Genomic DNA, 26,502 nt, shown 5'->3' on the forward strand with positions numbered 1-26,502 from the left:
AAAGATGAAGCTTTTCCTATAAATACGAAGTAGAAACAATGGCATGGTTCTGCTGCCACATGTGTGCAACATGCTAAGCTGTTTTAAGGACGTGCAGCTGTTTTAAGGAGATCTCACCATTTACTCTCCTCAGGTGTTGCAAAGGAGGTGCTATTTTATAGTGGCATTCCATGCTCCTGTGTAGCATAGCTGCTCCCTCCTCTTCAGAAGCTTTGGATTTTTCATGCTGAAACAAGGACTTAGGAACCCAAGCTGGCTGATAGTGAATCTCACAGTGGATCTCAAGTGTTAGTGCTGACTCATAAGACAAACATGTTTATTTGCTTCATAGAGACAATACACGGCACTAGGCTGCGGATAATTTAATTAAATTCTGAAAGACAGGTCTTAGTTGTTATTGCAATCTCAATATCACAGATTATGTAAAATACTTAATTACACTGTTAATTTCTTAATTTGCTTCCATGGTTTTGTTTGTAACCTGATTTTGAAATGAACAGAATTTAGAAGACACTCTTCCATGGGGCAGCTTCAGGCAGTTCTGATCCAAAAAGGAGAGCCTAAAAAGGCCACCCAGGTGGCTGCTGGCAATCTTTGTCCAGGTACTACCACTGCTGTCTGTATCTGTCAGTGGGAGCCAGCTGAGTCACCTAGAGACCATTGTGAGTACCTGGAGAAAGCTGGGTGTCTGGGGAGTGTTTACTGCCTGGAGCTGAAGCAGTCCTACCAAGGACCATGTAAAAGGAGCTGCAGAGGTGCCACATCTGTATTTCCCCTGCAGTCTGACTGTGATAGTGGAAACTCAGACAGGGGAGGAGCTGCTGGAGCTTTGCCCAAGGGCAATTACAGTTGCTACTGGAGTGACCCATGGAAAAGCTTCTGAGATATAAACATCATCCTCTACGTATGGCACTAAACACATCCTACATTTAAGTGGATTAAGCTCCTGTCAGGAGTCCTGTGTCTGGACTTTCTCTGCTGTCAGCTGAACTCTTTCCTGTAGCTTTTACTGTGACTAAGACACAGTTTAGAAGATCACCCTCCACAGGCATCCCTAACTCCCAGCTGCTGTCAGAGCACAGCTGAAATACTTAGAATCTAAACAGACAAGTGGTGGTTTGGGTTTTTTTTTTGTTTGTTTCTTTTCCCCTACGCTGCAGGAAAGGCTTCCTGGATGCAAACTGACATAAAGCTTGGTAAACGAACCTGTAGCTGAATTCCTAGGAGCTCTACTGTCTTTCTGCAACCTTGATTCCAGTCAAAACCAGAAAGAGCATTTAAATTATTACCAAGTGATTTCCTCAAGCTGCTTACAAAGCAGAAGTTACCCTACTACAGTATTTCAGAGCATCCCACTAACTCATTTGAACAGAAACTTCTGTTTTTATGATTATGTAACTTAATGCCTTGCCTTTTTTTTTTTTCCTCCACACCCCAAAAGCTGTCTAGGTGTTTAATGCCACCACATATCTGAGCAATGTCTGACCAATATTAGTGTCCTGATGTCCATGGCATTTTCAGTACTTTGTGTTCCTTACTCAGGTTCAGCTGGAGATGTGTCAATATTAGTTCCAGGAATAACATTGGGTCCTATTCCATCCACAAGAGAATCCCACTGATCAAAATCCTTCTTAAGACCTATAGGATGGGGGAAAGAAAACCAAGTGGCCATGAGTTAAGTAACCAGCTTTTTGTAAAACTGCACTGAATAATAAAATCAATTTGGCAAAGTAGGGAAGGAAAAATGTTTTAAGGAGGAAAAAATGATACTCCAGATTTGTTTTGTACCAGAACAAATGTTAGTGATTTTCCTCTGAGTTGCCAAGATTACAAAAGTAACTGACAAACCTCTAAAGAAGTCTGACTTATTTTTTCCACTGACACACTTATTTTGATCTTGTTTTAAACTGAATGGTTATATAAAAAGCTTCACAGGAATGAAGTATTAGTCAGCTTCATACTTAACTGTAAACAGATACTTACTCAGATGTTTCTGTAGGAAGGCTAATGAAGCATGATTGCTGATATCAATAGCTTCATTTGGATCTATTTCTCCTTTTAATTTGAAAAATCTTGCAATGATTCCTCCACTCACAAATGTGAAATCGGGAAAACTCTGATGTACTGACCCCCTGCAAAGAGAAAAACAATCAACAGGCCTGTAAGACTACATTAAATTGCCTGATTAAAAGATGCACAGACTTCAGTCAAATGTCTTGGGCTGTCTTTAAGAGAAGATAAAAGAACTTTCAATCTCACAAGCAAGATTAGCAGGAAATTCTGCCCTAACCACAGAAGGGAGGAAGGTTTGTACATGTTTGCTGTAAGTCACTGTAACTGCAACAGCAATAAAGAGCTGGCTTGGCAAAGCATCAAAATCAAGTTGTCTCCCTGCTCAGTGGTGCAGGATAGAGCCATCCCTCCCTGGCTGCAGAGCTGCCCCCAGAAAGCTGTTTTAAGTGTTCATGCACAACACTCAGCACAAAGCTTGTGTCCCAGGGGAGGAATGCACACCTTGGAGTGTCTTAAACTTGGGGTTCCTGGCTGCTTTGAGAGTCTCTGTCCCTGCTATAGGGGATGTATGGCTAATTTAAACATACACTGAAAACCTGGGCCATGAGGACAGACAGTCATAGTACAGTCAGTATCATTTAGGCTGGAAAAGACCTCTAAGATTACTAAATCAAACCATTAACCCAGCACTGCCATTCCATCTCTAAACCATATCCCTCAGTGCCACATCTACACATCTTTTAAACATCAGGGATGGTGACTTCCCAGCTTCCCTAAACAGCCTGGTCCAATGCCTGATGACAGTTTAAATGAAGAAATATTTCCTAATATCCAATCTGAACTGCCCCTGGTATGACTTGAGGCCATTTCTTCTTGTTCCCTGGGAGAAGAGCCTGACCCCTCACCTGGTTCCACCTTCGTCTCTGGTAGTTGTAGAGTGAGGAGGTCTCCCTGAGCCTCCTTTTCTCCAGGCTAAACATCCCCAGCTCCCATAGCTCCTCTTCCTCCTCAAACTTGTGCTCTAGGGACTGTCTGTCTGCAGTTACCTGTGACTGCACAGCTCCAACAAGAGCTTCAACCACAGAGATGATGGCTCCTGAGCACTTACTTGATTGTGATCATCTTCTTGTTTGTGTCATTGGAGATGAGCTTCTTAATCTTTAGGATGTTCTCAGCCCACTGGAATTTTTCAGAGTTGATAAAAAGCAGTGGTTGCTGGACACTGTTTTGGTAAATGTCATCACCTACAGGAAGCATCCACACATCGAGGGCAATGCCACACCTGCCAAAAACATCTGGATATTGGCACCGAAGCAGAAAGCCTGGAAGCTCTGAGTGTGCTTTGAGTTGCAAGAGGCATGGGAAAGACAAAGTCTCTCTGATATCGAACAGGTAAATTAATCACTTTGTTTCATAATTATCTCTACTCTGGGGGAAGAGAATTAGTCCATTCTTTCCATATGTTGGTCTCCACTGCCAGGTGCAGCTGGACTGCAGGGTCCCACAGTAGCATGATATAGTAAGATGTAGCTGTTATGTTCCACCACATCCCCACACTTGGAAAAGCATGGTTGGAGAAAGCCAGACATGCCAAACAACACTCTTCTTGAGGAGCCAACTAGCAGTTGGGGGATCCTAGGTAAATTGCCCTGCTCCAGACCTCTCAAGTGCCAAATGTCTCTGGCCTTGTTTTGCATACTTACCTAAATCTTATTTCTTTGCTGAGACTTTCAATAACTGTAGCACCACCAAAAGAGTGTCCCATCACAGCTATTCTGCTAGTATCAACAGAATCCTGTCAAAAAAATCCAGGTGCTGTAAGAGACTTTCTTTCCCAAACTTATGTTTTTAAAGGGAATAATTTTTTTAGGCATTAGATCCTACTGAAGTAGGAAGAGCATCATTTCAGCTCCGTTATTCTCTAGCTTTGGATGACCTGAGAATATTTTCAGAGATCTACACAGTGATCTGCAGAATACTTTACATGAGCCAGTTTAGAAATGGAAGGGGGAAATGAGAAGCATTATTAAGTGTTTAACAAAATGCAGGTGGCACCTTCCACTCACCTTTAGGCTGTTCCAGTCAAAGTCTGAATGTAATACATTCATTACTTCCTCTCCTGAATTGATTTTAAGAATGAGATTGAGAGCTTTGATACACTCCTGTGCTCTTTGCTGCACCTGGGGAGAAAGAGAGGTTGAGCCATAGCAGTGGAAGGAATCATCAGACAACTGCCAGGCTTAAGACCCCCTTGGACACATGACTTTATCTGATAATTTTCCCCCACTATTCTGAACTGCAGAACCTCTGCACACAGAGGCATTTATCCCTGTAACATGCACCAAAGGCCTTCAACTCCTTTGTTCTGTCACTGCTTAAGAAAAGGGGTTGTTGGGATGTGAAAGGCTTAAGTTTCAAAACTCCAAGGAAGGCTGACTCACTGATGCTTCTCAGGCTCACCTGGATGAGCAAATGTCATTCTATCACTTGCCCCATCACACAATAGCCTTGAAACTGTCTTTACACTGGATAAACCAAACTAAGAAAAAGTGAAGCCCATCCCATTTTTTATATATACTCATCCCTGAAAATTGTAGTGAAGCTGTTGAAAAAAAGGTTTTCATTGTTCCATAAGAACAGTTTTTAACTAGTATGTCAGTAAAATAAAAGCTTCAAGTAGAACCAAGGAGTAGTAGCGATCTTGGGAACCACAGTATGTAGGCAGGCAATAAGATGTCTGTGCATCACTGAATTTCAAATAAATCCCAATCTCCTGACTTATGAAATTTGCAGACAACAGCTTCTGAAGGTTATTTCCAAGCCCAGACATAACACATTGACACTCACGGGTAGGACACTGTACTCATCCAGGAAATGACTCTTGTAGTATTGTCTGTATGGCCCAGGGAGATAAAGAGAAGCACCTCCCTGGCTGAGTTTTCATTAGCTGGAAAAACCACTCCCATATTTTAAAGGTCAAGTGTATGCTTGGAAGAGCTTGTCAGTATAGCCCCATTACATCCAGCTTGGATACTGCTTATAATAAATTTGAAGTCTGCAGTGTTTACATTGCTAAAAAACACCTTCAAGTGTGGTAAGGACTATAAAGCAAACATCCCACTCAGAGCAGCCATGATTCATCATTCCATGAACAGTAAACGAAAGCTAATGCAAGCCTAAGGCCACACAAACACTTGAGCTCAACTCTGTGTCACTTTTAGGCTGGGCTGGGCAGTAAAAGTGGAGGAGACAGAGAAGAAACAAAAAGTTCAGTGGGACCAGAAGAGAAACAGATGACTCAGCTCAAGAGTGCTACTTCAAGAAAAAGCTTTGTTGAGGGAGCAGCTTGTGCTCTGAAGAAAGCTGTTGTTGGCTGTTCCACTTTCAGGGGCACAGGACTTGATCCATTTTCATATGTCCCCAAGCCATGGCAGAAGACTGCTCCCCTGGCCAAAGGGAGACTCTGCTAGCCCTAAGCACAGCCCTCCTGCCACACTTCCCAGAGCACAGAGCCAGCCCAGGCACCTGCTTATGGCGCAAGCAACGCTCCTCCTCTCCAGTTTTCAGTTTCCTGTAGTAGATCCACTCCTTCTCCATGTTAGGCACAGACTCTTCCTGTGACTCAGAAACGGACCTTCTTTTACAATAATATGTGGCTGAAGCAGATTCATCTCTGGAATACCAAGAGGAGGTTATTTCTGGGTGTGCATTCCATTTGGTTTGAGATGAAGTCAGCAGAAGTTTCCGATTTCACTCATCTGAAGAGATCCAGCTATCAACCAATGCTGCTGCAATTGCAACCCGAGTGTACACAGACTTTCTAAATAACACAATAACCCCACCAAAACTCCCACCTCCTCTATATTATTCCCCTACTTTATATTCTAACAATAAGAGTGAGACAAATAGCACATCTGAAGAATGACAAATTATATATACCCCAAGACTTTTCATTCTACGGCTTATATAAACAAAATTCCCTTTGTTTGGAGAAGAGATGAGCTATGGGCAGTGTGGGCAGGACTGAAAAAGAGATGTTAGTTTTTCTTTTTTAAAAAAATACAGAAGTTCTTCTTTAGAATAAATAACATTTTGTTCTATGTGACAAAGTTACTTTCCACCAGAAATCCAAAATGTGCAGCACACTCACCTGTGCTCCACAGCAGCCACTATAAAGCCCTGAGAAGCCATCTCTATGCAAATAGCAGAATAGATTGTCCTGCAATAAAAACCACATTCTGGTGAGATGTCATTCTTTCAATTCCATTGCTCTTTAAGTGCTGACCACACTGGTATGCACTAGTCTCCACTCAATATTTCTTCTCTTTGATTTGCTACCCAGCAGAGCAAGATTTCATATGCCAGGTACCAAAGTCTGTTCACAAAACCTTGGTACTGTTTTACTGCCTATTCAGAAAGGAAAATGCCACTGATTTTTAGTAAGTAGCACACACAGCACTTTGCATCTTCAAAGAGCTGTCCAAAAATAAAGCAGCTAATCTTCACAACATCCTCATAGGCTGGTAAATATCTTCACCTCCATCATACAAAGGGAAAACACAAATGGAGCTCTGAGCAACCTTCTGGTCTAGGGGAAGCTGTCCCTGCCCACAGCAGAGATGATCTTTAAAGACCCTTCCAACCCAGGCTGTTCTATTATTCTGTGACCAGCCATACACCAATCCTGCTGTTGTTTCAGTGGGGGCATAATGACACATGGCAGCCTGTTCTTCAAATCTGTTTCAGCTCCACAAGGATCTCACCCCCCTACTGAAAATCTGTTCAGAACCACCCTTGGAGACTGCTGTCTCCATAGACAACAAAACCAGTTTATCAACAAACTGCAAAATTACCGAAAAGCTCCAAGTCCATGGGAAAAAACAATAAGTGGGTATTTTTCTCCTGGCTTAAAAGCAGCATTTGACTTTGCAGGACAGGTCACTGAACCTAAATAAAAATGAAAGTGTACATCATTATTATTGGAATGAGAGAAAGCATTTGTTCCTGTGGGAGAGATCCCAAGAATGTAGTGATCACTAATATCAGAGCAATCACCTAAAGATAAGGTGCCAAGACTCATCTTTAAAATAGAAAGCAAATACAGATCTGATTCTGAAAATACATTTTACTTGGCAGAAGATACTTGTCTTCTCCTCCTTCCATCCACAGCCTGGCACAAGTCTGCATATCTCTTAAATCTTCATAGTCAGGCATCCAGGTCTTGCTGATATTCTCTGACTTTTGTATCTTTGCACATTTCCTTGTGGGATTTAAATCACAACACACAGGTGCAGCTGACCTAGAGGAAACTGCCCAGACACTTCTGTGCAGAGCAGTCAGGGACTGCCTGAGAGCTGGGGCCACATTTAGCACTCTCACTACACAAACCCATCCCACAAAACCACACCTGTTTACTAAAAACTCTTTTTCAGCCCTGCAGCAGTAACACTCATGGAGCACAGAGGCAGTGACAGGAATAAAGGAATAAAACAAGAACAAGTCTTACCAACATAGTAATGGAAAAGCCTTTCTCCTACAACTCGGTACAGATTAAGGAAGTCAGAGAGTCCCTGATAGTATTCTTTGTCTGGAATCCATCGTGCCTCCTCGATATCTGTGGCATCATGTGCTGGATAATACAGGCGCAAAAAGCTTCCCTGGGATTAGGAAAAATTAGGAAAAAAAAAAGGAATAATGTATTTATTTATATATGGCAGAGAAAATGGAAGCTTAAAACAGTTATAGAAAAGGTGCAGGTTGCAAGAATGCAGTTCAAGAGAATGATGAGAATCTCACAAGAAAATGATTATCATATACAGGCTTTGATGCCAATCCTATCTTCCTGTGCCTACAATGAATTTAAAGTAACATGAGATACACATCATCACAGCATGTGTGGAGATACACATGACCTTCTCTAGGTTAGCTTAGGGCTTATTAGAAATGCTTCATTTAATTAAGTTAATTATTACAAACACTCACTACCTATTTGCTCAATCCAGCGTCTTACTGGATCTTTTCTTCTGTCTTCTTCACTGGGAATGGTTTGATGATGTGTTTTGGTAAGTTTTATAGGGCTGTTGAAGGGGTGACTGAGGATGACCTGAGAGCTGGAGCTCTCCGAGCATGACAGGCTGAGAGAGCTGGGGCTGTTCAGCCTGGAGAAAGTAAGGCTGTCTAATGTGGCTGTAGTGTTCCTGCCTAAACTGAGCCGAGGCTGTCAGCAAAGTTCTTGGGCAGCTGCACAGCAAAGGAGAACAATACATCGCTCTTCCTCCTCACCAAGAAGTTCACAAGTCTCTTGTGGTCCATCTTTCTAAACACAGCTTTGTTAGCTTGTGTTTCATCTGCCTCAGTTAAAAACTCTTGCTGTCTGTACTCCAGGTATCCCAGGAAAGCACCCAAGCTTTCCACACTCACAGGGACCTTCCATACCCCCTTGTCAGTCTTTTTCCTTTACAGACAGCAGCAGTGTACCAATGCACACCACAAAGCAGACTTCCCAGCACATAAACTGTGTGCAATTTGCATTATTTCCTGGTTTGCAAGGGAATTTTCAACACCCCATTCAAATGTCTTGCTCCAGCTGTATTTTGATTTTAGCAAATAACAATCAGGGCCAAAATAAACATGAGCTTTGAAATAAAGCCTGATTTCTTGAACACGAACTTATCAGTTTACCAAAAGTTTGTTTAATGAAGCTTGTTTCTATTCACTTATCAAACCTGAATCAACCTTTGACACAGAGACCATTATGGAAGAACTTTCCTCCACATTGGTAGTGATATTAACTTGATCTCAGAACAGTCCCAGTGAGCCTCCCCAATGACTAACTGATTACCAGAAAGGGGAAGAGGTTCATTATTTATGCCTGAGAGAACTGCAATTGCTCATAATGCTTATGTAGAAAACCCACATGGGCTGACTGCAAAGAGAAACTCGTAATTTCTCTGTGCTGATACAGAGTAAGCTCAGTAAAGGAAAATATATGAACCATTGCAAACTGATCCCAAGTTCCACTCCCTCTGGCTACTTTGTGGAGTAAAGCCACGGTGTAAATGCAGATGTATTCTCACAAAGGCAAGAAGATTTGAAATGGAAACTCACAAGCAAGCTCATTACTTGTATGGTTAATGTCCGAGTCTTACTATTGTGACTTCTCACTGTGCTAACCTCTTGCAAAATTGACATCCTGTTCATCTTCAGTGAGATAACATCTCAAGAAGACGTCTTGTCTTTTACACTGCAGCTGAAACACTACACAGGCTCACCTCCCAACCCTGCCAAATCCTGTTGGGATCTTTGTGATGAGAACAGCCAGAGTCACAGGGTCTGCATGTGGAGTCTCCTAGGGAACCCAGCACAAGAGAGAGCAGTGGGGTGGGTGGGAAGATCCCCCTGGGTTCCAGAAGGACACAGTTTCTCTGCAGTATCTTGTGTAGGTGAGTCAGAAAGGCAAGGACATTAGAAGAGGGAGGAGTTGGCCATGGGAAAGGCTTGCAGGTTACGTCCATCTGGTAAATGCCCAGTGCACACCCTACACCAGGATGGAGAGGATAGAAAGCTCAGCTCTGTCAGCATGGAGCACACAGGCAAGACCTTCTGCTTTAAAATTCCAGCCAGTTGTTTCACTACCATTGTGGCTTAAATCCAAATAGTCAAGAGCTTTACCTCAACTGCATTTTCTGTCATCAGATCTGTACATCCAACCGAGTGTGGTCCCTTTCCTTCAGGGATCCTGTAAAACTTCTCAGTGCTGCTGGTGCCCCACATTTCCATTGGTGCCTTCACCGACAAAGCTGGGGGAAAACAGAAAGCAAATCAAGAGACCACCATGGCCTCTGTGACCAGATCACCCACACTGAAACAAATCCAGCACGCTGAAAATCCAGAATTAAGAAAATCAAGATTAAGCCAATACAGAAATCTGCTCGTGAGAAACAAAGAAATCCCAAATTGCCAACCTGACCTGTTCCACTGGGGATTTTCCTTGCTGTATCCTGAATCCCAAGGTGCAGACAGCACCGTGCACTTACAGAACAGTGGGATGAAACTTTTGGCTGGCGAGGCCGCGGCGGCACTCGGGAGCTCTGCGGTGCTACGGACCGCACAAAGGGAGGATTCTGCTGCTCCTCAAGGAAAACCGGCCTGTGCATCAGGGGGAGTGGGATGTCACGGAAAAACACAACGCCGCTGCCATTTTTCCAGCAGGAATGACGAATCCCAGGCTCGGCCCCCGGCGAGACAAGGTCGGGCTGCCCGTGCCGGAGCGGGTGTCGGGGCGGTGTGGCCGAACCTGGGCTGACCCCTCCGCGCCGGGCTGGCCCCGGCGATGCGCAGAGCGCGGGGGAAAGCAGCCGCATCCCGGGCTGGGCTCTATCTGCCGCCTTCTCCTTGGGGAAGGCGACACGGAGCCATCCTTCCCCCGGTACCCCGCCGCCCGGCCGCGCTGCCCCGGGGCGGGGCTCCCGGTGCGATGTCACGGCTGCTCCTCCCCGGAAAAGCCGCGGGGCCGGAGGCCGCTCCGCCCCGGAAAAGCCCCTCTCAGGCGGCGGCGCGGCGGATCCCGGTCCCGCGAAGATGGTGCGGAAACTGAAGTACCACGAGCAGAAGCTGCTGCGGCGGCTGGACCTGGTGAACTGGGAGGCGTCGGGCGGGAACTTGGCGGAGGTGCGGGCGCTGCGGCGGTACCGGGTGCAGCGGCGGGAGGACTACGTGCAGTACAAGGCGCTGGCCCGCGCCGTGCGCGCCCTGGCCCGGCGGCTCCGCGACCTGGGCCCGGCCAGCGCCGCCTTCCGCGCCCGCTGCGCCGCCGCGCTGCTGGAGAAGCTGCACGGGCTGGGGCTGGTGAACAGCCGGCAGTCGCTGGCCGTCTGCGAGAGCCTCTCGGCCGCCGCCTTCTGCCGCCGGCGCCTGCCCTGCCTGCTGGTGAAGCTGCGCATGGCGCAGAACCTGCGCCACGCCGTCACCTTCGTGGAGCAGGGGCACGTCCGCGTGGGGCCCGAGGTGGTGACAGACCCCGCGCTCCTCGTGCCCCGCGCCGTCGAGGACTTCATCACCTGGGTGGACGCGTCGCGCCTGCGGCAGAAGGTGCTCGACTACAACCAGGAGCGTGACGACTTCGACCTGGCCGCCTAGGGCTGCCCTGCTCACAGGACACGCACACCGATAAGACCACGGTGATGCCACCACGGGATATTCACACGCCTGCAAAGGGAGCCAGAAGGAAACTGTGTGCTTCCAGTGTCGCATTGACCTGCTCCTGGCTCCCTTTCACAGCTCATGGTTCCATTCGTCCATGCAGAGGAACAACCTTTACACATACAGTGCTTCGAGAATACATCCAGTGGCCCGGCTTCATCGTTGTCTCCATCATCAACCCTGGCATTCCCAGCTTCACGGTCAGCCCAGCAGCTCAGCTCCATCATCATCGCTGGCATGCTGTCCTGGTTCAGGGCAAATTTTCCTTCTCCCCCACTCTTTGCTCTCAGATCTAGTTTTAAAGATCTTATTTCAGAACTTACTTCTGGGCTAAAGAGACAGATGGGATACCAGCATCACCCCAGGACACATCTCAGCTCCATCATCATCCCCAGCGTGCCCAGCTCCCTCATCCTTAAAAGTGCATCTCCATCATCCTTACATCCCATAAAGCAAAAGTGCTTGGAAAGGTCTCTGCCCAGTCACAGGAGAGGATTTAGGTCAGGCTCAAGTGCTTGGCAGCTTAATAGTAGCTGCTGGAAGGGGTTTTAAGCCAAGCCTAGTGGCTCTTTTAAGACTGAATTTAGCTGCTTCGCTGCTCTTTGTCCTGGTTCCTCCTTCAGCTGTTGAATGCACAGGAATCAGATTACTTCTGGAAGGGTTTCCCATGATATCAGGGAAAAAGGAGGGGATTTCTGGGGGTCAGCAGTAAACAAGAAGGCCAAATACAGTGTTTCTGGAACTGTTAAAATTTTAGCCAAAAACAGAATTAAAAACAAAACAAACCAAAAAATTTTGTCCTGTGAAATTGTGAAGGGAAGTTTGATGCTTTGAGTTGTATCTTTGATGTGTGGGTTTCCAGATGACCATTAGGCATCATTTGTGATCCATCATAAATGGATCTAACTGGGGAGGTGTTGGAGCAAAAGCTGATCTTACCTGCACATTTGGGGGAACTTTTGCATTAGGCACATTAGCCAGGGGCTGTTGGGAACTTTGTTCTCTTTTGATTAAAAAAACCAAAAAAAAAACAAAAAAAAAAACCCAAACAAACAAAAAAAAAAAAAAAACCCCAAAATAAAACTGTTGGGGTTTTTTTAATTGGTGAAGAAATGTGTGGACTGCTTTATTATATAGTGTCTATGAGTTTATTCTGGTTTTTAAATGATCCAGTAAGCCCTGTTTGCCACCTTTCAGAACTTTTTTAAAATTAAGTTTTCACATAACTTATATAAGTCTGGTTTTATTTTAATAGCTAGAGGGCTATTACTGAGTTGTAACGTGTTTTTCCTAGGAATGCTTTCTTTCCCTTACCCAGGGCTATGAAAGAATTTGGCAGTAGATTTAGGAGCAGAGCTGTGACTGTCCATCCCAAATCCAAAGAGCTGGAGTGCAGCTACTGTCAAAGCTCTGGTTGTGGATGCCTTAGTGTGGCTTTTTTGAACACAAAAAGTGTTCAGGTGAGGTGTGTTTTGGAGCTATTGCATGACCACAATCTCTCACCAAATATGTCAAGTTTTTGTAAGGCAAACAGAATGTTTACATTTCTTCCCAATCGCATAATCCAGCTGTATTAAGCAGAACAATTATTAAAGCAATAATAGATATGAAGAAAAGGACACTAAATGGGTGGATAAACCATTTACCTACTACTGCTGTTTGTACTTGAATTTATTTCAGTAACCATATCCTCAACAACATCTTAACCTTTTTCTTAGAGTGTGCATCTTGCTTATGGTAAGAAATGCAGACTGAAAAAAAGTTTCACACCTGAAGCCTGACTTTTAAACACCTTCCCAGCTTCCCTTTCCTCTAGAACAATGCCATTATTTCTTGGGAAATTTAGAAGGTGCTTTATTCAGGTGTAGGTTAAAACAGTTCTTCTGCTGTGCTTTACTCTTTTGGGGGAATTTAAGTACCAGCACAGTGACTGTGCAGGGCATTTTACTACTGAGATGCTAAACTCCTGCTCTGCCCAGTGTGTCCAGCCCTTGGAGGAGCTGCAGAAAAGGAAATATCAAACCTCCAGCCTCTCAGCCTCTGCAGTTTATATAATCAGCCCATTCCTTTTGTATGAAACCTGCTTTTTATCATTCATCTGTGCACCTTTATCATCTGTAGCAGAAGAAAACTGATTAATCATTAACAATTTATTAATTTTTAAATTAGGCAGTGGTAATTGATTTCCCTAGAAATGTGTGGGATAACAGCATCCATGACCCCTGCTCTCCTCCTGTGGTACTGGAAATCAAATTCTTAGTTCTCTGAGCAATCAGGCTGTGTGTTTTAAGTCTGGAATTTCTTAACTGTGCTGTCTGTACAGTAGCTGAGACCTGAGATGAGTGTCCTGCTCCTCAGTTTTTAGCAGCTGGCATCCTCGCACATCCCTGACCAGAGCTGGGAACGCTTCAAGTACAATAAACAGACAAAATGGAAGTTCCAGCAGCACAGCCACATTCCTGCTGGTGATTACAATCAGGGAAATGATGGCTCTCTCGTGTTCCATTGTGCTTCTGCCTTTAGTTCCTGGGTTTGGGTTTGTTTTCCGGAGCTGACACGCTGTGGCCACTGCTGGGTGGTTCCTGCAGCAGTTCTGGAGCTGGGGATTGAAAGGGCACAGGAAGTAGCTCCGACAGCCTTTCCCAGCACTTGGATAAACATGGAGGCTTTTGTTAAATTCCAAGGCTGATCCAATGTCAGCTGCCATGGGCCTGTGTGAACTGGCATGAGGATATGATCCAACACTGCCCTTTTTTGGGCCAGGTCCTTCAAACTCTCCCCTCCACTGCTCTGGGGACTTGCAGCAGGAGAACTTATGCATGTGAGAGTAACAGGATGGGGTCCTGGGTGTCACTGTGCTTCTTCCCGGTACCTTCTGAAGTGGGCTTGATGTTCCTCAGGCGCCCCAACATCTGCATGGGTCTTGTGGGAAGTTGCTGCTGCAGGACAGAGGAGGGTGGTGCTGGTGATGGGGCAAACTCACTCCATCCCTGACAAAACTTGGGTCACTGCCACCTCCATGTGTGCCTGTCCCAGGAGCTGGGGAGTGCAGGGGTACCAGCTTCTCCAGAAAGGGAGAACGGGGTTGCAGGGGGTCTGGGAAGTGCAAAAGCCATTGGCAAACAAGGAACAGTTTCCAGGCAGGAGCTCTCACTTGGACAGTGGGCTGCAGGAAAGGAGGTTTTACCAGGGACTTTGGTTTTAGGTTTGAGTGGGTTATTTTTTTCTCTGGTTTTTTTTTTCCTTTTTTTTTTCTCTTTTTTTTTTTTTTGTTTCCTGACCTTGACTTTCCCTTTATTTGAAGGCTGCCAAAGCAGAGAAGCTGAGGCTGAGGAATGTGGGGGAGCTGAAGGAAGGAGTCCTTCACACTGACGCCTTTTGTGCTACAACGTGTAAAAGAATGAGGCTGTCACTGAAATGCAAATGTGGCTTTTCACTGATCTGAGCTCCATTTTTTCCCAGTAAACAAGAATGCTGCATGTTTTAAAGGCTGCTTCCATCCGACATTTTGGTGTGGCTTAAGTGCTGATCTCAGTTAATCACTGACAGCAGTTCACCATGAGCCTTGGGGCTCAGGAAGGTACATCCCCCTTCTCAAGATGGGAAATGGAGACTGAGAAACAAAGTGGGATTGGGCAATTCTCGTGGTTTTGGGTGGTGGTCCTATATGCTGGGCTAGGTCCGGGCCTTCTAGCCTTGCTGAAGAGCACTTCCCCATGCTCATCTCTGCAGCACTCCCCAGTAAGAAACCCCATAGCAGACAGAAGTCTCACTGTCCCCTTTTTGAGCTCTGAATAATGTTTTACATACATCCCCTGGCAGATCTGACCCTGGAGATTGAAACAAAGAGCCATTTCTCACCAGCAGGACTTGGGATCACCTTAGTCCCTATCCCAGAAGGCAAAACACTTCAACATTCACTGGGTCTGGGGGATTATTATCTTGAGTTATGTCAACATTTACATGAGAGCCCCAGCTCTTGTCCCTGCTTTTAAATACACCATTTTTAGCAGTGAAGCATCTTTTCTGACCCACTGCTTGCTGCTTTGGGCCTGCAGCAGGACTTTGTAGTGGGAAGCCTGCCTGCTGGGAACCATCCCCTCTCACTTCTCTGCAAGCACAACAGTCTCTTCCTCCCTCGTATCAGCTGATTTTGAAGACAGAAAGTATTTTGCTCCCAGCAGGCAGAGAAAGGGGAGGCAACCCATTAATGAGAGGTGGAGATCTGAGCATGTCCCATTCCTCCTGAAGCTGCATTTAGGGGATCCTATGTGTCCCCAGCAGGGTTTCACCACAGTTTGATCCCACATGTCCCCAGCAGTAAATCAGCACAGTTTCTGGGCTGCTGTGAACACGTCAGTGGGGTTGGTGAGTGCAAGCCCAGGCAGCACCACCACCTTCGATCCCTATCCAGCGGAGCCACCACCTGAGCTCCTGGAGAGGCTGGGATGGCTGTGTCACAGGGTAAAGTGCAGGCAGGCTGTCCCGGCGGGTCCGTGTGGCTGACATGGCAGTCCTCGACTTGTCCCTTGTACCTGAGCCTGAACTTGAAACACACAGGGCTTGAGCTTGAAACACACCAGGGGAGCCACGTCCTAAAACCACCTTCTCTCCACACCAGCTCCAAGAGCAGCTGGGGCACAGGGTCCCGTGCACGTATCGGGATGCTGGGTTTAGACAAGGTGGATGCTGTGCTGGAAGAGCACTCAAAGCTCCTACACCTTGTCCCACTCAGCTTCCCTGAAGAATTTAGGTGGGGAAGGAACGCTGGAAGTCACCTAATCCAAACCCCTGCTCAAAGCAGGGCACACATGGGGCTGCCTCAGGTCTGCATGTCTCAGTGCTGAGCACCTTTAGTACAGTTTAATCGCTCTCGCTGTGAATTATCTTTTCCTCTTCCATCTAGTCGGAGTTTTCCCTGCTGCAGCCTGGGACTGCTGCGTCCCATCCCCACGCCGGACACAGCCGTGTTTGAGGTGGTTTTATTTCCCTGAATGCTGTCCACACACGGACAGGCGAAGGGACATGTCCCCCTTACCCCTGTCACCCCGTTACCCGGAGTGAATGCCACCCTTCCGCAGGGACACACAGGGATTTGGGGCCGGATAAGGGGCTGGAAGGAAGGAATGAGGGAAGCCGAGGAGCGCGATCCCTCGAGGGCTGGGGACGGCGAGTGCGAGCAGTGAAGCTGCCCGAGGTGCTGCGCACAAATTACTCAACTCCTTAAAATTCCCCTCACGTCACCATTGCTCCTCCCGTGCTCCCCCCAATCCTTTTTTTGCTCTTTGCAGGGCTTCACGTACCTGTTGTGCGGTGTCCTGGCTGCCCCCTGGTCCCGTCCTGCTGTCCAGAGGAGCAGGATGTCCCCTCCGGCCACCCGCGGCCCTCCGGAGCGGGGCCAGCAGCGGCTGCTCCCTCAGGAGGCCGCCTCTGTCGCAGGCACAGCGACTGCCGGGCTCTCCCCGAAGGGGAGGGACCAAACTTTGCCTTAGTTTTCAGCTGAGACAATCTTTCTGGGAGAAATCTTCCCTGGGCCTGGAAAACAAGTTTCTGGCATGGAGCCATGCCCAGCGCGTCCCAGCGGAGCCCGCGGCCGCCGCGGTGCGGGGCAGTGCCCCGGTACGGCAGGGACAGGGTCATGTGTGGGCTCCTTGTCTCTGGATCTCCCGGCAGGGGCTGGGTCAAGCAGCAGGAACCCCACGAGAAAATTCCCCCGGATGGGTTGCAACACCCCGTGGAGGAGCTGCAATGCCTGTGGCCGGGTGAGCAGCGGGGGACGGCGCCTTGACTCAAGGTTGTGCTGTAAAAATACAAATCTTTTCCTCTGTCCTTGTGCGAAGGAGATAACCGCAGTCTAGGGAGGCAGATCCCACTTTTGGGTACATCTGGGGTGGCTGAAAGAGGATTTAGCACAGGTCCCTGCTTGTGGGGCAGATCTGTACTCACCCCCCTTTGCATAGTCCTGGTGTTTGCCCCCTCAGTAATGCTGAATTCAGGGAATTCACCTGAAAAACGGCAATAAAAGATTAATTTTGTGAGAGATCAACAGCTGTGAAATATCCCCACGAGCTTCAAGGCTAGCAAAGGGAGGCAGCAGGGGAGGAAGCGAGGTAGAATTTGGCTTGGCTTAAATTGCTCATGAAGTTGCCCCTATGGGCTGTCCCCTTGGAGAGCTGCTGAGCTCCTGCTTTGGGATCAGCAGCTTCCCTTCCCTCTGGGTGTGGGTATGAGCTGAAGCTGGAAAAGAATAAGAAAGTTGTATGAAAAGCTCCAAGAATTTTTTTTTTTCCTGTACTTTTGTCCAGTTCTCATTGCAGTGATGGGGTGGATGCATTAACATTTGACATTTTCAGGATAGATTTCATGTTGTTGAAATGTGTTGAAGAACAAGTCATAATATCTCTTTTTAATCTAAAGGAACAGGTTCTTCAAGGTTAGTGAGAGACACTGAGAAGGAGGAAGCAGTACACAGGTGGTTAGAGTAACAGAGATCCCATGATACTTCTTCGGCCCACTAGGGGCTCCAAAATTTAATTTTCTTTGTAATATATTCAGATTTCCCAGATGTGCAGGAGTCAAACTCAGTAGAAGACAAATATGGGTCTTTCTTTTGGATCTTATCTACACAGTCCAACCACCCAGGTGTGAAACAGGCTATAAATCTTAGTTTAAGACCATTCATCCTTGCCCTATCATCTCTTTTTCTAAGCCTAATTGTTACTATCCCTTTTTGTCATTTTCACCACAGAACATCAGAGGATGCTTGCATAGGTGTTTCTGTCATTGCAATAAAATGCTACCAGGCCTGGCCAGGGAGGAGCCAGTTCCCATGGTTAGTGAGCACAACAAACCCATGGCAAATGTTCAACGTGGCTTTAGCTACAAGTCCTTTATATAAAGGACTGCACTTTGCTGCAGATTTCTGTTCTACAGACCAAAAGTCACCATCAGTCTGTGATCACTGGTTTGAAGATATTTTTTTTTCCCCTGTGATTCCTTTTTCCTTATTTTTGGACAAATCTTGGTTTCTCATGGTGCCTGTCTATTTTTTAATCCAGGTGCTGCTTGACCTATTGAAGGTGCTGAGAGGAGCTGATCCATCAGTGAACACCCACTGAACAACCATCCCTCTGTCAGCAGGTGCCTTCCTGATGACAGAGCTCCATGAAGCCGTGGCTGTGGGCGACTATGACCTGGTGAAAAAGATTTTGAAGGCAGGGCGCTGTGACCCAAACCAGAAGGATGTTGACTGGCATGACAGGACCCCCCTGCACTGGGCTGCTGCCAAAGGTAAAGGCACCCCCAGCTCTGCTGCCTTTGTGAATGGACATCATAGAAGGTGATGCTGATCACCTGTGACTTTATCTAGGCTGGCAAAATCTCAGCTTGTATTTGGTATTTTTGTCCCTAACGAGCAAAAAGAGGTTAAATATCCATTTAAATGGGAACTTTGCCAGCAAAATGGGGCTGCTGTTGAAATGATTTTTAGCTTTTTTTCTTCCATCACACAACAATTTGCAATTTATATGATTACACATAGGGAATGGCTGCTTTTCCTCCCTTACTTTTCTAAGAGATGACTCCATGGGTTTATTTCTCATATACACCTGTGGGAAAGAGCAGGAAGTCAAACCCACTGTATTTACACCACGTATTTATCAAACCAAATAGAACAAAATAATAATTGTGTTTTTACATTGCTCTTTATATCTCTTATATCTCTTGAATGAACAATGCAGGACCAGAGCTGTTTATAGCTTCCATTTGGTCCTTCACCTTCAGAAGTGTCTGGTAAACTCAAATACACCTTTACAGCCCAAAAAAGAGAGGATGCAACAATAAATAATATATAATTGTACACAGTATAAAATGGGAACTAGACCTCTACTCCTCTGTGATACAGTGTTTGTTGGGATCTCATGTCATTGTATGTCTTTGCTCAGAAAGTGTGTGATTTCCTATTTTACACTTAAGACCATGTTTTTGTTTTGTTGTGATGGTTTATTAGGCATTTAAACATTAGCAAAGGGGACTGAGGCACTTAACAAAAATTAGTGAGAAGCTGACAGTCTAGATGTGATTTGGAATAGTCTAGCTCAGTCAAGGCAGTGTGAAGTGGTGTAGAAATAATTTTTTTTGCTGCTTTAAGCAATTCCACTAGTTAGAAAAATGTGAAGGTGAATGAAAAAGCAATAGTTTCTCTACCTGCTATCCAAAAAAACTGTTTTAGTAAAGATGTTCACAGGTTTTCCCATTCTCAATGTTTAAATTTTACTTTGCAATTGAACTAAAAACCAAAATGAAGCAATGAAATAACCAATTGGTCAATGACTAATTGACATGTGCTGTTCAGAAATTAGAAAGCTTTTTGATTTGGTTGTTGTTTTTGTTGTAAATTTCTTCTGGAAACAGTCTAGTTTGGGGGAAAATAACCAGCACTTTCTATTCAGTATCACTGATATGACAAACCAAATAGTCAGGTGGGTGAAATCCTTGTCTGAGGGAATTGTGACCAGCTGTGGGTGACCACCCTCTGCATCCTGAAGGTATAAACTCTAAAGCATCTTCTCTCGTTGCCAGGGAGGCTGGACCTGGTCAGGCTCCTGGTGGATCACGGAGCCCGGCACTGCCTGCGGAGCGACGTGGGCTGGACCGCGGCTCACTTCGCTGCCGAGGCGGGGAAGCTGCGGGTGCTCCGCGCCCTTCACTCCCTGCACGCTGCTATGGATGCCGCCGACCTCTTCGGAGACACTCCACGGAGGCTCGCGGAGATCTACGGACACCGGGAGTGCTGCAAATTCTTGGAAAAGTGAGTGGTGCTGGCAGGTCTCGCTGCGGCTGCGGTGAAAATTAACCTCGCTGCTCCACAGAGGACCAGAACACACACAGTGCGTTACTTACCTTCCCACCCAAAGCCTGCTAAAGCCCTGACACACAAGCTGTAGTGGATGAGCAAACACGAGGCTGTCACGGGGAAGCCGTGAGAAGACATTCTTTTATTCCCCTGCCTCCTGCGGTTTCCCTTAGTATGTTTTCAAAATCGTTACCACTTCATGACATCATTGTTTTTGTAAGGATGTTGCAGAGCCGTTATTAGGCAACAGAAATGAAAGCAACAACTGACAAGTGTTAACCCCTTACAGTGGGGAATAGCAAATACACGGGTCGAGTTGTTTCGGAACAGCCCTCAGCAGTTGTGTGTATATATATATATTTATGTGTATATAATTGGGCTTTCTTATAGTAAAGAAAAAAAGCCACCCTATTTTTTACATAATCACTGTAAATTAGACCGCTTAATAGATGGTCATATAGTACTTCCAAATTTTGGGAAAATCCGTGTTGTCTTAATTGCTTACAGTTAGCACTGTGGCAGCACATGCCATAAGAAATATGCTTTTTAATGATTCCCCATTACCATTCCTGTTTTTCAGCTGTTGGCTCAGCTCACAGGTATTTTCATCCTTGCAAAGGTGTTTCCCTGGATCAGGATGCTTTACTGCAGAGGTTTGAACTGTGTCCCACCCTGCATCTCTCTAAAGGAGTGGAACAGATCACCAGAGGCCAACCAGCTTGTTCAGTGCAAGCCACAGTCCCAACACTGCTTTAATTCAATACACTGCCCACAAAAGATATACTGCCAGACCCTGGAGTGCTGAGAGCTCCCAAAAGTGTTTTCTCCCTGGGTTTTTCTGTGACTTTACAGTCCTTTCATCATCCTTCACTGGTATCTCTTTCACCCCTTCCACATTTTCAAGACTGCTTTGGTACCTTGAATATCCTGTATTTTTTTAATAGACGTTTATCCTACTCAAAGTCTCCAGCTTGCCAGTGCAGCACACAAGCTGCCAAGTTCAAAATCAGGCATGGTGATGGGCAAATATCTGAGGAGGCCAGTGCCTCACAAATGACACTTTTCATTAATCCATATAAACTTTTCTGTAGGTACTGCTGTCCTTCTGCTGTACTTCTGCAGCTTGGTTCCTGCTGAAATGCCCCATGCCCGCCTTTTATCTTGACACATCAGAGTCCTTCCATAAGAAAATACAACCAAACTGCAAAATTCCCCTGTACAGAGCCCAGAAAACTTTGTAGTGGAGGCACAAGCTCTGGTTTCCAAGCTCTGGCTCTTGGAAGCTGCTGATAGCTTTGCATTTTACCTGCCCACCCAACACAGAATCATGGAATGGTTGGAAGGGACCTTAGAGCTCATCTCATTCCAATCCCTTACCATGGACAGGGACCCCTTCCACTAGACCAGATTGCTCAAAGCCTTTTCCAGTGTGATGGAGCTGAACTGCCAGAATGGGGCATCCAGACCATCATAGAGCTAAAGCCTTTTTGGTTTTGGAACTGACATGCTGTCATCTTCCACTATTCACCACTTTCCTTCCACACAGATGTATCAGCTCTTCTTTCTCTCAGACCTTCAGTTTAAAGGCATTTAGGCAGCGAGCAGCTGATAATGAAGCTTTGCAAATTAGATTTTTTTACTACCTAGCCAATGTCTAGGTAGTAAAGCTCAGGTATGAGAATGGGGCATTGTCTTCCAGTAAAGATTCTCTTTATACTCTTCTCAGCTCTTGCCATACTTAGTTTCTATACCAGAACAGGTAAATATTATCTAACCTCGAGGGTGAAAGTCTGCAGACTTCTGCCCCTTGGATGAAAAATCTATAGCAATTACTTGCCTATTCAATGCTGTCCATTTTGCACTAATGTCACCAGTAATTCCTGCCAAGTGTGTAGCATTTGCTGTGCTTTGGATGTGCTCCAGAGCCATGGGAGTGAGCTGACAGCAGGGGTAGGGGAACTGCCTGGATGATGCCAAACAATGCCTGTGGCAGGCAGCGACACCTGAGAGAATGACTGACAGACTGATTGACAGAATGATTGACATCCTGGTCTGAGACACCTTAGCAACAGCCTGTGGTGACTCAGGTCAGTTGATGAAGGGCTTTCTGTGGTGAATGACTGATTTAAAGTGGAAAATTTGTCTTTCAGAAACACATGCTGGCCTGACTTACCCCATAGCTGCATGGCTCAGCATGGCTGGGAGATCTAATGACTAGGAAGATGCTTCAAATGCCCACTCTAGAACATTTTATAATACACTAAAAGCCTGTACAATCACCTCATGGCCATAACCCAGCCTGTGGGCAGCCAAGAGTTTATCACTGAAGCTCAGGAATACTTTTTAAAATCAGCCACTATTATATGACCACAGTGGATGCTTTCACTTTCACACACTGGTGTCACATCAGCAAACTTGGAGTAAACTAGGAGGAACAGTTGTCACTTGTAGTGTAATTTTGATTACAGTCTGCTCCTTCAGATGTGCAGAAGGTCTCAGAGGTGGTGTCCAGGGTCAGGCAGTGCCAAAGGGTACAGGGCAGTACTGTGTGTGGTGCAGACAGAGAATTAAGAGTGTGCTTACACAAAATGCTGCACAGCACAGAGCAGCTCTGCTCTCCACTCAGTGGTGTGCGTGGGATATAAATATGAGGAACATTTTGTTACACACCCTCCCTGTCAGTTTTGGATATTTGCCTGTCATGCAGAAAGAGAGAAAAGGCAATTTTTAAAACCATCTAAGGGTCTGCACCAACTGCAGGGCTGATGTGCATATCTACACAGGCCTCTGAGCATCCAAATCCTTCCTGAACCCAAATTCAGCCCCCTCTAGCACCCCGTGACCCTTGCATGCTGTTTGTTTGTCCCCAGGTGTTTCCAGGTCCATGAACTACCTGCCTACCTGGGCTGGGCCACTGAATTATGCTGAGGACTGCACCCACATGGAAATATTGCATGTATCAACATGGAAATATTATTGACATGCAAATATTAGGAATGTTCCACTGCTGAGTATCAGTTCCACTCACTGAGGTTTGCATGAACATGCAAAAGTTAGGAAACAGCTGCTTTCAAAACAGCTGCCTCTGAATAGCAAATGCATATTTTGCATTAGATTTGGTTTGCATGAGAAGGGATTTACTCTTGATGCTATGAGACCTGCCAAGGATGGCACAGAGACCCTCTGCCCGTGTCTGCTGCCAGCCTCTCTGCAAAGTGCCGGCTGTTGAAACTGTACCAAAGGGTCCTGCTATCTCAGAGAAGGGCATATATATACTCATGTGTAAACAAACAAACAAATAAATAAATGAATAAAAATTTATATTTAAAAGTTTATAGGAAAAGGTTTCTTGCCCTTGGGAACAGATACTTAATAGAAGACAATAGGGTAGTGGAGTTGGAAGGGACCTACTGCTAGTCCTATGGCCTGACCACTTCAGGACTGACCAGAATTTAAAGCACCTTATGGAAGGGCATTTTCCAAATGCCTCTTAAACACCAGCAGCCATGGGGCATCAACCACCACTGTCAAACATAGGCTCTGTGGAGACCTGAGAGCACCTTTCAGTACCTGAAGAGAGCCTACAAGGGAGCTGGAGACGGACTTTGGACAAGGGCATGGACAAGGGGGAATGGCCTGGGTAGGTAGGATTAGATATATTAGGAATAAATTGTTGACTGTGAGGGTGGTGAGGCCATGGCACAGGTTGCTCAGAGAAGCTGTGGCTGCCCCATCCCTGGAAGTGTTCAAGACCAAGCTGGGTGGGGCTTCAAGTAACCTGGTCTAGGGGAAGGTGTCCCTGTCCATGGCAGAAGGTATGGAATGAGATAATGTCCCTTCCAACTGAAACCATTCTGTGATCCTATGACATAGAAAGCCCAGTGATGAGATCCATCAGTATGGAGCTGCTGGCTTTGCTCTGTGCTGTCAGCTAGAACAGCTGTCACTAATGTGACAGAAATGCTCTATTACAGAAAAAAAAGGATTTTTCCTGATATTGGATGGTGTTTCTGACAGAGATTCCTGAATCTTGAGTGCCTACAAAATCAGAGCCCTGCAGGAAGAGGAAAGGGTTTGTCTTCTCTTGAGCAAGATTTACACTTGGAATGTCCATGTCTGGATCCAGGCAGTGCTGGGGCCCAGGGGCTCCCTGTGAGAGGAGGTTGGGGCTGCACCATGCCGGGCACACTGTGGTGTTTCCTCAGGTGTTGGTGGCATCGGGGTTTTGACCAGACTGAGACACAACCCCTGACCCTGTAGATGGGCACACGTGAACAGAGATATGTGTGTGTGCTGTGCTCACTCTTGGTTTCTCTCCCAGAGCAGAGGTGGAGAGCAGGAACTTCCGCAGGAAAGCTGCACTGAGAAAAATCCCCTTAGACCAGAGAGATGAAGACTGGGAACTCAAGAAAGAAGAGCTTAAGAAAAATCCGCCATGTTTTTGGGAGAAGTGTACAGCCTCTATTCTAAAGAAAAACGGGGGAAAAAAGGGGAAGCAGTAGTGTGCCCTGCCTGTTTGGTGCCTCTGAGCACTTGCAATGCAGAGCAAGGCACTGGCAGACCTCAGGTGGATCTGCAGTGTGATATTTGGATGAATGGAAGAAACAGAAGGCTACAAGAGTGCATCCTTAGAGATATACTGTAAACAATCTCCTTAAGAGCTAGAAGTGCTTCAGCCTCTCTGTGTGTTTCTATGTATCTGATCTCAAAAACAACTGAAGAATATGTTTAAATATACCAATACTGTAAATCACTGCAATGTTTAGAGTTACTGCAATGGCAGCAGTTACACATATTGCCAGGGAAAAAAATAATCTTGATCCTACCTGATTCACCAAAGCATCTTGGACTGTGATTCTGCTTGCTCTGCTGATGTCTGTGGCCTTTGCATCTTTGCTTCTGTCACTGAGTCAACCAGGAGGCTCTACATGGACTTGTAGCCTCTGGTGATGCCTGTCTCTTTTCTTGGACTTGGGATGTACTTGTTTCTTCTGGATGAAGCTGAGATATTAATGTTGAGCTTTCACTGGACACGTGGATCCAACAGCCTGAATCTTCCATTCCTGACCCAGCAAAAGGGAAAATGTGCTCCTTCCTTTCTGCTTTCAGACAGCTGTGACTACTAAGGGTATTGGAGCACTGCCTTTTTTTTAGCTTTTTCCCCAGCCATTTTTATGTTTTTGCAAATAGGAATGGTGTGCAACTGGTCCTAAGTTCTGCTTCTGCTCATCAACATTATCCATGGCAAAAGCATTTTTAACACTTTCACTTATCAGTCATAAAATTTGGAATGTGACCAGAGCAGTTTTCCATAGTGTGCCAGCCCTGGGCAGCCATTGCCATTGACTTCTGACATCTCTCATGTGTCAGCTTCTCCAGGCTGGGCACATCCTGCATCTGTGGCCATGGGCTGTGCAGGGTGGCTGTGCTGATGGACACCCTGTCCTCTCCAGTGCCAGCTGAGTGGGGTTGGTGCACAGGACAGGGATTCTGTGCTGGCTGTCACATTCTCAGGGGTTTCATGGGGATGGAAAGAAGGACCCCAGTGTAGTTCACTGGGGCTGTGGTGTTGTGTGTGATAACATCTGCAAGGTGCTGGATTTTCCTGCTGAGTCTTGAAGTATGTGAGGTTGTGCGGGATGGATGTAGGGAATAAGAGGGATCTTCCAGGGCTTTTCTGTGAAAGTGTTTGGATTGTTATGTTAAAGGATGAAGTTCATGAGCAGCATCAGGGGAAGAAGGGATGTGTGGCTGTTCCTGTGCTTTCAAGGCCTTTCATAGGAGAGATGTGTCCAGCAGAGATGCTTACAATCTTCCTCTGGACCTGAGTTGGTGGTAGAAGTGACCAATTCAGGTTCTGCTCTGTTCTGTATGTTTCACCTGCTGTGGGGTTCGGCCTTGGGGAGCGGCCAGACACCAACTCAGCTGTTCCTTCACTGTCATCCATAAACAGGGTGGAAAATAGGATGGAAAAGCTGATGGATCGAGATAAAGACAGTGAAATCACTCACCAGTTACTGTCACAGACGAAACAGACTTGATGTGCAGAAAATGAATTTATTTACCTACTGAAAGTAGAGTAGGATGATGAGAAATAAACACAAACTAGAACCCACTGCTTCCACCACCCTTTCATTCAAAGCTCAATTTCCCTCCTTCATCCGCAGCTCCTCCACCTCCTCTCCAACAGCAGCACAAGGGGAAGGAAAAGGAAAGTGCAGTCAGTTCACAGTGAGTTGTCTCCACTCCCTTTTCATGCTGTTTCCCTGATCCAGAACAAAACCCGGGTGTTTTACTGAGGCAGAGTGCACTGGGAAAAGCCAATCCCACCTCCAGGTCAGGCCAGCAGAGCAGTCCCACAGAGCAGGCAGTGCTGTCCTTGCAGGCAGTGGGGCACAGGGGACACGCAGGGCTGCAGTGGGAAGGGGGCTGTG

The 26,502-nt window shown here is 46.2% G+C and overlaps 3 protein-coding genes across 10 annotated transcripts; 2 read left to right on the forward strand and 1 right to left on the reverse strand.

The window, feature by feature from the left end:
* Positions 1-347: 347 nt before the first annotated feature.
* Positions 348-16,869, reverse strand: PLA2G7 (phospholipase A2 group VII). 2 transcript variants are annotated; one of them, XM_064411731.1, is made up of 11 exons: positions 16,518-16,869; positions 9,685-9,812; positions 7,520-7,670; positions 6,867-6,960; positions 6,164-6,232; positions 5,539-5,686; positions 4,080-4,193; positions 3,717-3,808; positions 3,122-3,295; positions 1,984-2,132; positions 348-1,638 (listed from the first exon to the last, which is right to left on the reverse strand). In XM_064411731.1, exons 1-11 carry the CDS (start codon positions 16,852-16,854, stop codon positions 1,535-1,537), a joined length of 1,560 nt encoding a protein of 519 aa, XP_064267801.1. In that variant the 5' UTR covers positions 16,855-16,869; the 3' UTR covers positions 348-1,534. The 2 variants fall into 2 exon arrangements, with proteins under 2 accessions (XP_064267801.1, XP_064267802.1); XM_064411732.1 differs by lacking the exon at positions 16,518-16,869 and adding an exon at positions 9,983-10,494.
* IMP3 (IMP U3 small nucleolar ribonucleoprotein 3) lies at positions 10,535-12,257 on the forward strand. The gene has a single exon (XM_064411735.1). The coding sequence runs from the start codon at positions 10,594-10,596 to the stop codon at positions 11,149-11,151; it is 558 nt and encodes a 185-aa protein (XP_064267805.1). The 5' UTR covers positions 10,535-10,593; the 3' UTR covers positions 11,152-12,257.
* On the forward strand, positions 16,842-24,793 carry ANKRD66 (ankyrin repeat domain 66). Of its 7 annotated transcripts, none has more exons than XM_064411739.1 (4): positions 16,842-16,976; positions 18,273-18,504; positions 19,795-20,023; positions 24,390-24,793. In XM_064411739.1, exons 2-4 carry the CDS (start codon positions 18,366-18,368, stop codon positions 24,568-24,570), a joined length of 549 nt encoding a protein of 182 aa, XP_064267809.1. In that variant the 5' UTR covers positions 16,842-16,976; positions 18,273-18,365; the 3' UTR covers positions 24,571-24,793. The 7 variants fall into 7 exon arrangements, with proteins under 7 accessions (XP_064267809.1, XP_064267807.1, XP_064267811.1 ...); XM_064411737.1 differs by having other exon boundaries at positions 16,872-17,008; XM_064411741.1 differs by having other exon boundaries at positions 16,881-17,008; positions 18,355-18,504.
* The last annotated feature ends 1,709 nt before the right edge of the window (positions 24,794-26,502 follow it).

Source organism: Passer domesticus, chromosome 3 (assembly GCF_036417665.1).
Source record: "Passer domesticus isolate bPasDom1 chromosome 3, bPasDom1.hap1, whole genome shotgun sequence".
Classification (NCBI taxonomy): domain Eukaryota; kingdom Metazoa; phylum Chordata; class Aves; order Passeriformes; family Passeridae; genus Passer; species Passer domesticus.

Bases quoted from the DNA above. Each gene is read 5' to 3' on its own strand.
- PLA2G7 (XM_064411732.1), bottom strand. From the start codon at position 10,376: ATGCGGCTGCTTTCCCCCGCGCTCTGCGCATCGCCGGGGCCAGCCCGG. The intron at 5,687-6,163 runs GTGAGTGTGCTG...TTGGTATTCCAG, and splicing joins GTGGCTGCTGTGGAGCACAG to AGATGAATCTGCTTCAGCCA. The intron at 4,194-5,538 runs GTGCCTGGGCTG...CTTTCTCCCCAG, and splicing joins GTTGCTTGCGCCATAAGCAG to GTGCAGCAAAGAGCACAGGA.
- IMP3 (XM_064411735.1), top strand. From the start codon at position 10,594: ATGGTGCGGAAACTGAAGTACCACGAGCAGAAGCTGCTGCGGCGGCTG.
- ANKRD66 (XM_064411739.1), top strand. From the start codon at position 18,366: ATGACAGAGCTCCATGAAGCCGTGGCTGTGGGCGACTATGACCTGGTG. The intron at 18,505-19,794 runs GTAAAGGCACCC...TCTCGTTGCCAG, and splicing joins GCACTGGGCTGCTGCCAAAG to GGAGGCTGGACCTGGTCAGG. The intron at 20,024-24,389 runs GTGAGTGGTGCT...TTTCTCTCCCAG, and splicing joins TGCTGCAAATTCTTGGAAAA to AGCAGAGGTGGAGAGCAGGA.